At 41.5% G+C, this 14772-nt stretch overlaps 1 protein-coding gene across 1 annotated transcript in view; it reads right to left on the bottom strand.

Annotated features, from left to right (window-relative positions):
* Positions 1-1665: 1665 nt before the first annotated feature.
* The window catches only part of LOC105453255 (protein bric-a-brac 1-like), an 18578-nt gene continuing 5471 nt past the window's right edge, over positions 1666-14772 (bottom strand). Inside the window, exon 2 of the mRNA XM_011695047.1 lies at positions 1666-1845. Within this exon, the coding sequence (XP_011693349.1) occupies positions 1666-1845 (180 nt within the window). The remainder of the gene's footprint in view (positions 1846-14772) is intronic.

Here is a 14772-nt window from a genome sequence, read left to right as displayed (position 1 = left end):
CAGGCGAAATGTTTGAGATATCTCGAAAAAATCTCCGGGAGAACGTATTTTCTTCCTTAAATATGTACTCCGGGCAATCTCGAAAAATTGAAAACGTAATAATATCAGCAAACAAGATGCTGGAACGGCTCGCTCCGTTCTCATTAATAAAACCAGATGCAAGGAGCGGTGCAATAGTATAAATATAAATGGATTTTCGTGGATTATTCATTTGTTATTATATTCTCCAAGCGCACAGGCTCTCTTTAATCCACGACTAAAAAGTCTCAAGGATTACGAGAAAACAATTAGCGAAATGTATGATATGAACTGTACGGTTACCGATTCTTGTTATTTTATAAGTAGATACATAATATTGTAAGTGAAGAATAAATAATATATCACTATTATTATCTTAATCACGCAATCAACAATTGATTTTTCTCAGCAAAAAATAACGTTTCTATAGCTATTTTTTTCAATCTTCACTTTATTAAATATTAGCAATTATTTAAAAAATTTTCTATTAAAATCGAGTTCATTTTAAATTAATTAAAATTTTAGAATTTTAGAATTTTATTATAGAATTATCGAAGTCTATAATTCTATTATGAAATTATAGATTTAGAATTTTTTATTAAAATATCTTTATGTAGATCTGCTTCGAAATTTTCACATGAGAAAGATCGACTTTGAATTTGTCAAAGTGTCGGACACAACTGCGTATGTTCTTATCGATTTTCTGAATCACCATATGCCCTTATTTTTTGTTTTAAAACTAGGAATTTACCTTGACAGATCGATATTTCTGACATGTTACACACGGCGGTCTTGTCATAACACGTCTCGGCGCATTCGAACTTACGATTGTCGTCGCCGCGAATGAGAGACATTAGTTTTTTGCAAGATAATAGGCACCGTAAAGTTCTCTCGTTAACCATGGCTGTCACAGAGCGCGGCGGCTGTTATCTACGCGAAATTGTTGTTATTGGAAAAGTGCTGAGGAAGGCGGGGATTTATTGTCTGAAGAATGGCGGGGTTTTACTGCTTAACTTTATTTCACGGCGACGTAATAAAACGCCCGCCGCAAATAGCAACATTAATGAGCACGAAGTGAAAATATATCTAAGATATGACTTAGAGAGAAAGAGAGAGAGATTATCACGGTCGACAATATTTAATTCTTATAGGTGGAATGAGCGTTATGCTTCGCGTCAGTCTCCTTTGCCAATACCTCTTAGGAATTCCATTGTAATTTTTGTACGAGTAGATATTCGCACGATTTATTTCGGGATATAATTGCTTCGCAAACTTTCATTATTTCTGTATTTTTATTGATTTCCAATGAAGTTGCAAGACTTTCGCGTCACATTCGCTTATTTCTATTTACAATCAAGCTTATCCTGGCTTATACTTACATTCGCAATTTATCTTACAGCTAACTTAATTTGAAACAATCTAACTGAATATCTCTCTCTCGCTCTACTACTCTCCGTTTCCGTTTACTATTTCAGCCTTTTCTATTTCATTTTTCATTCTCTCTCTTTCTCTCTCATTTTTCATATTTCCATTAAATATGATAATCTGAGAAATGACATCCCTCCTTCAATTTTCTCTCTGAAATAAATTTCTCAAGCGAAATTGCTCGCGCAGAATCGATACGAAAATCCGTCGCGCGAAAGAAAATCATTTACGGGAAGTTGCAACAACACTCACGTGATCGATGTTGATCTCTCCCTTGTACATAAACTCGACCAGCACTTTGATGTCCGAGAATTTGACGTCACGCATGATGACGATGGGGTCCTTCTCCTCGTACTGCGATAGGATCGTGTCGAAGTATGTGCTACACGCCGACAGTACAACCTGCGAACATGCGAACATGCGCAATTGTTAATCATTTATGCGGTGATTTTATCTGTGGGAGAGCGCGAAAGGAGTCGTGTAAATAAATGCGCGCGCGTAGTAAAGGAGCCCGCGATCTACATGCACGTATATTATGAGTATAACCGCACGTTGCACGTCGGACACATCGATAACGGCGCGGGTTAATTGCGACCGAGTCAAATCTAAAAACCCGACGGAGATAAGCTTCACGGAACGCGAGGGAAAAGGATGCTGCACTATCGTTCGTACACCTTCCTTTTTTGCCTCCCTCTTTAACGCTCCGTATATACGAAACCACATGCGCATTCGTAATATTCCGCACTCAACGTGCAGCAGGCGGTTAATGAAAAATGCATTTGCTTTCCAATCTACGATATTATTACGCTATTTATTTACCGAGGTCAAACTGATTCCGCCGTTAGTTACGTTATCCAAATTTAATCATAGCAGCCGACGGTTGATTGTAGCGCGGCTACATGCATGCAACAATGTGCAAACTAAACGACATTTCGTAGGACTTTCCGCGGTGTTACCGCGCGCGGTCGCGCCGCGGCATACGGCTGCCGCGCGCGTAGCATTGCGTCGAATTTCATCGGCGCGAAGGTAACTTCGTTACCGCGGGCACGCATAAATGTTGCAGTATCGTTTATTAATCAGAAAAGTCGTTGTATAAGCTTCAGTTTCAATGTTCCCTGATTAATTTGCATTAATTGACACTGGACGTGACGCCGGGAATTGGAATCACAGGCAATTTGTCGAATTTATAATTAGCACAGAGAAACACGTGTAACACTATCTGTTTTTTTTTTCCCTTTTTTCTGCAGCTCGCGGTAAACGTCACTTTAGTCTCACGTTACGTAACACGATCCAATTTATTCGCTTCGGCAAGTAAGGACACGCGCGCGCAACGCCGATCCGCACACGACAACGGCGACGGCGGCGGTGGCGACGCGTCGATCATTATTAATTACCGGCGAAATGGAATTGTCCGGGAAGTCGTATTGACGCGCGTAACGAGCGTACCAACGTAATGTATGGATCGAGCGCGCGTCAACCGATAAAATATGAATTCCTGTCTGCACATTCAGGGGATTTTTGCAAGACCGCCGCCCCTCCCCTTCCCGGCCTCCTCTCAACGTAAATATCTGGCATGAAAGTCAATGAGGTCTCTCCTCCTTTAAGAATTCTTCGTTCGCGACGTGGCATATCGTTTATAACCCTTCCGAGAGCGGACACTTTCCGCCTCCGATGAAAATTTATACAAAGTGGTAGTGCGATTTTTTGATCGATGGATTTGTAATACCTCGATTTCTAGAGCGGCGTATCACGACATTAATTTTCCGAATATCTATCTTCGTAATTTTTTTTTCCAGATCGCGGGATTATCTCTCGACAGAGAATATCGAGCGTTCTCACCGTGGGAGACCCCCCCGTGTTGCCGTTTCGTTCGCGGACTCGAGTCTCCGAGTGGCCGAGTGCAGGAATTTTTCCGTTTTCCGTCACGATCGACTTTTTATGTTTCGAACGCTCCGGGCGATCATTTGGATCTTATTCAACCGTACGCGTTGCCGCTGTTGTTGTCGTTGCAACCTTCGATTAATTGCACCTCTTTTGTATGCTAATTGGCCGATGTCGCCGCGCGCGTATTGCCGTGTGTAACACGGAACGGGAATAGGTAAATTGGTACGAGACCCTCGCGCGCGAACGCGAATGTCGTGGGAATTTCCGGACAGTTTGCGCGAGTTTCTTTCGCGATGTCCCTTCCCCCCTCCCCACCCCCGCTAATAGCGCGCTACCGTCGTTAGAGAGGAAAAATATAACGACACCGGGAGTTTTTTAAGCCGTGACGAAATTTCCAACTATACACCAATTTTGGAGAACACGTAATCATTATCGTAGTCGAGTATATATTCTCTATAAATTTTATTTCAACGCGCGAGAGAATAATACATATTTTTCCCCTTATCTTTTTCAATTTCAAATGACACGCTCCTTTTTTCCAGCTGGATAATGATGTCGGTATAACAATAGACACACATTAGCGATTCCATTTGATCCTCTTTCTGACAGAGATGGAGGTTTTCCTTTTATTACACAACGTTTTTAACTTGTATTAGGACATGCATTTTTTTTTCTTTCATGTCGCGTTCCACCCTTTTATTTTCTTTCGCATATTCGTCCCCTGTCCTCTCCTCGTTAATCCATCGAGCCTTAGTCCCACTAATTTTTTTCATTCCGTCGCGAGGACGAGGGGGAGGACCATGGGAGGGGGACCGCGAACGACTAGTGTCTGACTCGGCCCCGCCCAGTCAATAGTCTGAATATTTAATGTTAGAAGTTCCGTATTGATTTTCGCGATTTTTACGTCTCCGCAAATAAGGCCGTAAAGACTGTCTCGCGGACGGGCGGGCGAGGGTGTGGGAGGGTGGTGGCGGGAGGGAAAGAGAGACGCATAGACGCGTTACTTTTCAGTGCCAGCTATATAACGCTTTTTATTATGCCGGGGCGCTTTTATGGGGAAATACTACGATGAAAAAAGAGGAAGACGTCGGAGACGAGCGAGGGGCGGGAGGAAAGGGCAGAAGAAGAAAGAAATTGCACTGCCCGGGTTTCATATCGAGTCATTACGATCCTCGGGCACTTTCACCCCCCACCCCCTCCCCCTTCTCCCTCTCCCTCTCCTCGTCACCGGCTTCCTCCCTCCTCCCGTTCAACCCTCCCGCCGTCCGCGACGTCTTCTGACATTAAACTTTTTATCGTGCATAACGGCGCTTCGTCTTTCGTCAAGAGTAAAAAAAAAAAGAAATATAAATGGAAGAAACCGGCGGAGAGAACGACCCTGCCTGCGCGGAAAAGGGGTGCTTCGTCAAATTTGTCGATCTCCCTCGTCGGTCTCTTCCCCCAAGCCGCTCTTCCCTCCGCGCTTCCCGCCGTCGCTTCTTTCTTGTTTTTCTTTTTTTTTCAGCGAACGCGGAAGCATGACAGGCGCGCGATCGATCCCAAGACGCTTTACGGCGAAATGCGGCAGCGAAAACGCGGAATACCGACGGAAATTTACATTCGTAATGGCGCGCAATAAATATTTATTCGACCGGACATTATTCCAGTTATTTATATGAATCGATATAAAAGCGTATCGCGAGAGAGGATGGACGGGGGCGGGCGGGGTCGTAATGACGAGTATTGCCCGCGGCGCAAACGTCGATGCGAGGCGAATCGGTATTTGCGAAAAATCACGCTGATACTCTGAAATTTTAATCTTTACGATTTTTACAATTAAGCGACTTTCGCATAAAAACAACATTTTTACCATTTTGTATCGGAAATCTTGATATATAAAAAAAATATATATATAGCTGTAACTATTTCCACGTCGAGAGAAAGAATATTTTTATATTATTCACATTTTGCACTTTAGATTACGTTATCTGTTTCAGACATCGAATAAGTAATGCTCCATTATTTTGCATATTCCGGAAAATCGATTCTATAATGTGTGGCGTAGAGTCAAGCGCGGGTTACACTTATCGTAGCGCGGGTTTTTCGGAATTTCCATCTTCCGCGGATTATTCCGATCTTCGCGAATCAGCAAGTTCAGAAAACTCGGAAAGTTCTCGAAGGCGCTCGCGAGATAAGCGAAACACGATGTGTTATCGCGGAACGGGAAATTCCGCGCGCCAAGCGAAGAATGAGAGGCATTGATATCAAAATCTGTAAATATATCGATTAATATCGGATGCTCCAAGAAAAGTAACGCATCGCGGGAAGTTAAAGAGTACAGTACAAATAATCTCGTTCTTCGTTGTAAAACTGTTTGATTGTGAAATGTGAAACGGCTATGCTACGAAACGGCATTAGAAGAAAATTGCAACAATATTTAATGAAAGAAAAAAAATTATTCAGAGACGCGACTGAAATAGATATGTAAACTCGATATGTAAACTCTCTGTGAACACGCAGCGAAAAAAGATTATCTTTAACTAGTAATAAAATAATCGAAACTAGTTATTCCGCACTATTTTCCAAGTACTAATTCTCATAAGTCAAGATCCACGATATCGCTGTAATTACCGATCGTAATTACTTGTCGGTACTCAGTATCGACATCAACACTCCCTGCTAAAAGCCGCGCTTTCGAACGTTCAGAAAAGCCATAATTCATAACGTCTATAACGATCCCAGGGACATTTCACTTGCGCGGCGAAGTTCGTTATAAAAACGAGATTACTGGCCCCCGCCTGCAGTTACGTAATTCGATCGATAGTTTAGGCGTTTCCCGTTTCTAGCGAACGAACGACAGTGCCAGTGGAAGGAAGAAAAAGGAAGAGAGCGACAGAAAGAGAGAGAGAGAGGGAACGCGCGAAGCGGCAAAGAATAGAGAAAGGAAAGGCAGGATGGAAGAAAAAGGGATACCCTTTTTGTGTCTGACGCGCGGGTGGGATCGAGACAAGAAACTTAACGAACCTGCGTTTTTTAAGGCGCCGATCCTTCCCAGAGCTCGTCTCGGAGCTTTGTAAAAATCGTTTTCGCGAGCGATTGTCTAACCGCGATGAACGTGTCACTCTAATACAGCGTGTTCTTATTGTTTTCTTCAAGTATGGATTGTTCGCCCGAGTTCTGCAATCGATTCTCCCTTCGTGAAAATGTCAAAGTGGCAATAAAAAGAAACAGAATAATTATATATATCAGATTATAATTTTTTTTAAATCAAAATAAGGTGCTTTTTGAGAATTGAGTTTCATAAATGAGAAAAAGTAGTAAAATATTAAATTAATTTCTGGATTTTGCTCTAATAGATATTTACTTTAACGCTTAATTATAAAGATAATTAATATTGACTGGGAGATTTTTTAATACGAAACATTAAATTACAATTAATTTACAATTTAAAAAATATGAAGATTTTTAATTAATATTAAGTAATCTCGATTTACATTGTATTACGAAACGGAAAAACACACAGTTCAACTATGTCATCATCGACAACGGAAATGAGGGGACTCGAAGACGACCTAAGATTCGAGTATCGAACGAGAATGATTGGTCGTGTTTAACGACGATGACAGATCCGCGACGGGAATTCAGATAAAAGAAATAGAGAGAAAGATCTCGCGTATTCATGCACTCGTAAATCGGTCTGGGGGAAAAAAACGGTCTTACATAATTCTATAAATAATGTAATACTCGCGATTTTCATTTGAAAAAAAAAATACCGATCGTATCTTTGTCGTAGAAAGTTCACCGTACTATGTATGCGTCTCTAGCGCGACGAAAGACAAAACTAAAATTAACGCAAACCCGGCAGGCGGGATCCGCGTCTGGATAACGAGTGACACTTTTCGAGGGATCGTATATTTGTCACTGGAAAAAATTAACGTGGCGAAAACAGGTGCTGATAAAAAGCTGATAAAGAGGAAAGGTCGTTAACGAATGTCTTCGTGTTAAAATGTAACTTCGAAAAAAAAAAGATAAAAAAAATAATGTGACGCTTGACTGTGAGAGCGGTCGACTCGTAGTCGGGCAGGTTCCGACCCTCAACCCGTATATGTCTCAGTTTTAAAAGAGGTTGATGTGGAGAATTGAAGGTTGTGAGAACGAAGGAGTGTGAAATGAATGGTTAACCCGTTTCGGGAATTCCCGTATTTCAAATAAAGAAATAAAAATAATGGAGGAAGCTTTTTCAATCGAATGAGGATGTTCAAGAGAGAGTTGTGTGTGTGTGTGTGTGTGTATGTGTGCGTGTCTGCATAATTTTGGTTTCCAAATTTATCTCTCCGCGTAATTTCGCGGTGGAAGGCAGGAAAGGCGGAAAACGACCGCCGCGATGGTACTTCCGCATGCACAAAATTGCAGGATCGATACGCGGGTAACTCGCTTTAAGAAATTTCGACCGAAGTCGCGAAATCGCGTTTGTGGAAGGTTGTTAGACGGCATCTCGAACTTCGATTTCCTGGAATTATGTAATAACATTTATATACGCGGTGTATTTTTATCCCGGGAGTTTCGAGACGGCGGCGAGAAACGAGTTCCCGTGCCGCCGAGGGTTGGATACCCGATGTTACGGTCTTGGCAAACGTAACCGCCGCCACAACTCCCCGTTTCCGGATCTCCGATTTAAAAATTCGCGGCCGCGTGCATCGTGTAACAGCTGTCGATGTGGCTGCGACTCGAGAATTTCGAACAGATCCCGAAGGCCGTGGCCATGAAGGCCGTGGTGAAAAGTGGGGATCAATATTTTTGAATTTTTATTGTCACTTCCACAAGCAAGTGAATAACAAAAAGAGGGAAAAGGAGGGGGAGATGAATGAAGACAGGGAAGAGACCGGAAATGTGGAGAGAAAAGAATAACACAATATTCTTCTTACATATGCTTGAATAGGACAAGCAAGATCGACATACATCGCACACGCGCGTGCATATTATATTTATTTGCATTGCCGCATGTGTTCTGCGAAAAAATATATTTCAACTGTATTTTCATACTTTTACGATTAGCTTTCGTATCGTATTATCTTTCATTAGTTTTCGGTATGTTTCTTAATAACATAATATAATTAATAAGATATTATTGTTGAAATTGTGATAACTGCAAAAAAGCGCATAATTTTTAATGATAAAATAACATTATATGATAACATTTGATATTTTTTATATATGTAAACATATATAAAAAAAATACATACATACATACATATATATATATATATATATGCATTTTGTGTGTGTGTATATGTATATAGATCCAAACATAATGAAGATAAAAGATCTAAAGATAAAAGTAAAATGAACAACGAAAAGTAAAATAATATGTCAGAGCACAAATAAGACTATCTGAAATCAAGTGTTGTTTCCCAGACCCACAGCTTTTTATTATATCTTTAAGCATTTACCACGCAGTAATCACTGTAGAATCTACCTTCTACCAATTTTACCTAAGAAGGTTGCATGCATTTACATCAAACTGTCAGCGCTATCAGCATGACAATCTCCGATCTGTGCTCTTTATTAGTCCGCTTTAATCTCACCGGGTACGGGATAAATCTCTTTCGTCTTGCGTATCCGCGATGGCGCAAGAAAATTTCTTATCTGCCGCGCGTAAGTCACGCGCGGATTTTCTAATAATGCACGCGGATCTCGCTGTTTTGCCGCGCGTCACGCCCGGCGAGTTTAACGAGCAAGAAAACGCGCGCCGCCGCCGAGTCTTTTGCGCCAGGCCGTGCGTTTTAGAGCGAACGAACTCCGAAGTATGCGTAAATACCGATGCGTCGGATATCCGGCGCGCGCTGCGTTCACGCACTTTCCGTCTGCACGTGAAGAAAATTGTTCTTCAACATTTTCTGAAATTCGCGCCGCCTCTCCTTCGTAAAAACGATTCAGTGGATCCTCAAAATATCACGGCGAGCGTATAAATATAGTCGCAGACAACTCAAAATCATCGATTTTTATTTTAACGACGAATTCGTCGATGAGTTTGCCAAAGATCTTTTTTTTCCTCTCTTGATTCTCGAAGTGCTTTTCATTATTTCTGGCAATTTATTATATATCCAGGTAATTGAAACTGCAACGTTAAAATTGCAAAACTCTTTGGAGCCGGATTATAAAATTATATAGCCGCAAGAAATTTTTATAATCCTCTATACATTTACATTTTGCGTTTTAAAATAACCTACTTCCTCCACACAGCGCGCTATTCTATCTTTCATCTACTTTTAATTTCTACGTTTATAACTTTGTACTGTATTTTTTTTTATTGCACGAGAGAAGCAGAACTCATTCTATTCTCTAATTACGTGTAGTACGTAGAGTTAGAAGTGCAATTTCGGTCTATATTTTATTGTGTACTGCTCCCAAATAAAAATGTGTGTAACAGAAATAAACATTTGGCATTCCTTAAACTTTAAAATCCAGCCAATTTAATTAAATCCGCACGTGATGCGCAAGAGATATTTTCGATTTCATGATAGATCTCGGTGAGCATGAAATCTGTTTTTGTATCACTTGCATGCTGCAGTTTCTCTTTGTTAGTTTATTCAAAACTGCGATCGTTTCTCCTCTCTTTTTTCGAAACATGCAACGCTCTTGCAACTTTCGGTTTATGATTTTCGCGGAGTACCTTTTTTTTTCTCCTCGCGCACTAATGGCCCATCCCGATTTTTCGCATCGGTGGCGTCGCGGCGCGGAACAAAACGTCGCGAACGTACCGGACGCACACGTGTCGCGTAAATGTAAATGAACGTTGATGCGAGCGTGGCCGCGGCGCAAAGTGGAACGTGTGCGCGAAACGGCCGGTGGTCTAATGTAAAATATTAAGCCCCGATAAATATTAGCGTGCATAGGTACGAGTAAAAACAAATTAATCTCTTGCGCTGCACCCTGTCAGCCGCGTGTAGAGCGAGAGGGGGGAGGGGAGGGTTAAAGGGGTGTGTTCGTGTTTATACGTAGCATAGGGCGAACAATGTGATTCACGTAGCAGTCCTTAAAAGGTAGGACTCCCAGAGGGGAAGATTATACTTCATCAGAGAGCGGGTAGAGTAAAATAGTCGAATAGAGACGAGACGAGGGAGATAAAGAGGACGGAATGAATGTCGTGAATGAGAAGTGAGTCAGCGAGTGAGTGAGAAACGACGAGTGTATATGTATAGCGAGAGAAGAGGGGCGGGGAAAGGGATGAAGAGAGAGAGAGAGAGGACCGTCGGGGTAAAGTACCTCGTGCGCCCGTACGAAAATATCGATTATACTTTTTTACGAGTTCACTCGCTCCGACGAGTGTTAATTTCGCGAAACGATCTCTCCTTCGCCACGCGCGTCGCTCGTAAAATCCTATTAGCGCACGTGCGGGAGCTTCTCGGCAACGTACGGCTCTCGTTCGGTTTCGGACGGATATTCGGACAGGTAACATCGCTGGTAGGATCTCATCATTTCCTCGTCATTGCCCCGTATCTTGCGTGTCTCTCTTGGAGGACACTCTAATCCCTCGTCTGACGCCTATACGAAAGGATTCTTGCTCTCTTCGAGGATCGAGTTACAGAAGAAAATTTATTCGATTCATTTTCAAGCGGACTTTACTTTGACAGAATCGTAATTCGAGGCTTAATTATATTACGAGAAGCTGCACGAAAAAAAAAGCGGGAGTTTTACCGGAGAGAAATCGTTTTCTCGTCCTCCTCCGCAGAGCGAGCCGCCTTTGACTCGAGCGGTCTTGATGCGACGGGACGATACGCATGCATTTCGCAGGCGTCGATTCCCAAGCAACCGGCATCAAATTCGAGAACCCGCGTTGCGAGAGCGTCGGGAACGTCAAATCGTATTATTACTTGTGCAATTAGAGAGAGGCCTGTCGCGTTTTTAGAACGCAGGATGTCCGGGTTTAACGACCTTAGCACCTGGCCGCCCCTCTGTACGCCGGCAACATAATTACCCGCAACGCACCGGGGTAATACCCGGTGTGCATCTTGAGAACGAGACGTGGATATCGTTACGGTCGAGAACGCGTGGAATCCCACTGTCGTTTTTTCTCGTTCTCTTTTCACGCCGCGGTGGTTTGGTCAATAGCGTACCTAACTAACATTAACACACATATTCCGGTTAATACTGGCATAATTCCGTCCCGCCTCCTCCTCCCCCTCCGCTTCCCTTTTGAATGCCCGAAATATCGCTTGTCATCGGGCTCGAACTCCGCCCTACACGTCGAGACACGATCATCGTTTTAGGTATATATCTGCTTGGTGACGTCAATCGACTAGCCAGCGGACGAATAAAAAAAGCTTATGCTTTGTGAGACTCGCTTTGAAGATATTAATACATTTATATGCTCTTCGACACGTATATATCATTATATTTAAGATACTGTTTACATTTTATATTTCTGCGCTGCTCAAGATTTCTTCTTAAATAATATCTGTTGTAATTTTATAAACATATAATGTTACATTTGAAGCAAAAAAAAGTGCTTGAAACGCGTGCCTTGGTATAACGGAAAGTATCTAGTACACATAATTTATACTTTGGATATGAGTATGAGTATAATTTTATGGTATCTGTAAGTGTACGGTTCTTTGATAGCGACGGATACACATACTTTCGTCTTTTTAAAAACGTAAAATGATTTTAATTTTGACTTAATATAGCTGCACGTACATATGAACGTACATCGCCGTTTTTGGTAAAATATATGAGTTGTTGGTTTTTCGCGGATGGTAATCAATTCAATCTAGGATATTTCGAGCTCTTTGACATCGCGACGTAATATTTGTAAGCCGGAATTAATTTCCGTGTCTGTCGCGATGGTATGATCGGGTCGAAAACTGTTCCCACAATGCTATCATAATAAATTAGTTCTTTCTCGCGCACGTTTGTTTCGCGCTTCAATTGCGTATCAAAAGGAGAGCAATTAAATTGTAATAAACCTGCGGTTAGCAGCAGGCAAATAAAAGTTTACGCTGTGGAAATTACATATCGTACATTTTCGCATTATTTAAAATTAAACATCGCGTATTTATACGAAGGACGGTTATAAAGTTCTCCAATTTTTGTAACGCTTTAAAGCGAAGAATAAACGCGTTTATTCCAAATAAATATATTTAATAGTAACGATAAAATCTTATTCCATCTCTTTTCTTTCTGCATCTGCAAGCTTAAAAAAAAAAAGATTCTTCATTATACGCAGAAATAACCGGTTCCACTTATAGCTACTTCTAATGAAAAAGAAACTGGAAAAACATGTCTAGTTAAACAGTTACTTTTAATAGAAAATGGACTCGAGGCGTTGTGAAATCTACAAAAGCGAGAACCTTAAAAATAGGTCGGTTTTAAAAAGAAAATTTAAATGCAATTTTAGGACGCTCATTGCTAATCGTGAGTCCGATAATTATTCATTATAGATTCTGATTCGATTAATTAGCTATAGCGCGCGTTTAAAGACAAATTCATTAAACAGAAAGGTACGTTTGCCTGTTCCCGCGCGTTCTCTCTATCTCTCTTAGACGTCGAGTAATTCAATCAGTCCTAGTTATTTCGTTAGCGCTAAAAAGAGATTCCCGGAAAGCATTATCGCGCTTACATTACCGCGAGTGGGGAACATGAACGATTAACGAGACGTAGTCATTGGAAAAAGCGATGTGTTGCATAGTCCAAATGATAACTGGTATTTTTACGCTCTGAAGATTCTCGGCTTTATATAAAGGAACGCGCGCTCGGATGATATTCTCTTTCGATGACACTGCATTTCGCAACTGTAATTAATAATGTCGCGATAAAATGTACGCGTCGCTTTTTGATCGAACGATTATTTTAGAGAACCGTACTTGCCCACGGGGAAAATAATGCGGATCCATAGTCCCTTATATTCAATGACTTTTTATTAAAAACCGTGTGACATGCGCATATAGGTCTTTGACGCAACAGAATCTTTTATTGGCCAAGTATTATTGTAATAATTAAAAATTCATACAAGGAAAATTAAATTTAATCGTCTAGGTAATTATATATAATTATGTAGAATATGTTTATCTATGTATATTTACTTAAATTTAATAAAAATTAATATTGTTCAAAGCGCGACAAAGCGATATTGCGATAGCACTTTATTTTACAACATATTATACTTGACAACTGATAAAATTTAATTTGAAGAAAAAATTTTCGACAAGTGTGTTACAAATGCAGTTAGTCTTATCACGATCGAATATTCTTTATACGAGCGATTAACGGAGCGAATTGAGAGCAACGTGTTACAGTAAAACGTAAGAATATGTTATATTGTCGAGTACTTTTATCAAATATGATATTGCTGTTGGTGAAATATCTGATAAATGAAACCGAAACGAATTTCCCAATCGCGGCGGCGCGGCGCGGCGGCCCAGCGCGCGTCGGGAGGGATTCATTTATTCTTCCGTGCCGAGGAGAAATTCTAAATCCCCGAGTCGGGAGAAGCAAAATTAATTATTCTCGCTGAATGTATCTCGTTCTCCTGCCGTGTTTCGCGCACATCAGTGCGGATACTTGTAGTACGCGGTATCAGCGCGCGCGAGGGAATCAAGAGAAGACACGCGAGAGAGTCATCGCGAGCGAATATAGGATTTTCTTGTTTCCGCGCGCGCTCGCGCCTTTCCTCTTTTTCACATTCAGAACGTCGTTTAAAGCATCTCAAAAGTTCCATCTCTCGCGGTCTCTCCTCCCCCCCCCCCTAACTCTCCTCTCCCTCTTTCTCTTTTTTTCTCTCTCCTGCCAGGCAATCATGCGGGATAGAAATTTTCCGAGAGCTCGGTCCGGCGGGAATACAGTACAAATACAGGGCGATAACCATCGGCGTACAAAGTGTATATATATATATGTCTCTCTTTCTCTCTTGTTCTCGCCGAGAGATACATGGGAGTTTTTTGCCGCGGGTTTTGTAATCGTATCGAGAGGAGTCGACGCGCGGACGGACGGAATCTTCTCCTTTCGAAAGTTCCGGATCGCTCGATATTACGAAAGTTTCACGGCGAACCTTTTTTCGTGCCACTCGAAATAAGGCGAGCGTATCTGCGATAGAGCCGGCCATGGGGTTTCACCGTGTATATCGTTCTTCTAAAGCGCTAAGTCTTTTTCCACGAGCGAGCTACAACTATGTCGGGCTTATTCGTCTCACCGCGTTAACACGTAAAAACCGGTCGCACATCGATAATGGGTGCACTAAATCTTTTTTCCTCCGCTCATTATAGTTCGAGCGAGTGTAACAGGAAACAACTGGACGAGATTGGTAATAACTAATCTTAACAAGACAATTATATATGTACATATATATACAGGGTGTCCGGTAATAACCGGATAATATCTCGTGGGCTGGTAGAGCAGATTAAACTGGATCGAAAAGTCCTCTACCATTTTGCAAAATTTGCAATCGTTAACGAATCGGAAGAGCACACG

The sequence above is a fragment of the Wasmannia auropunctata genome, unplaced genomic scaffold (genome assembly GCF_000956235.1).
Source record: "Wasmannia auropunctata unplaced genomic scaffold, wasmannia.A_1.0 LD336001.1, whole genome shotgun sequence".
NCBI lineage: Eukaryota > Metazoa > Arthropoda > Insecta > Hymenoptera > Formicidae > Wasmannia > Wasmannia auropunctata.
This window is presented reverse-complemented; position numbering and strand designations above follow the sequence as displayed.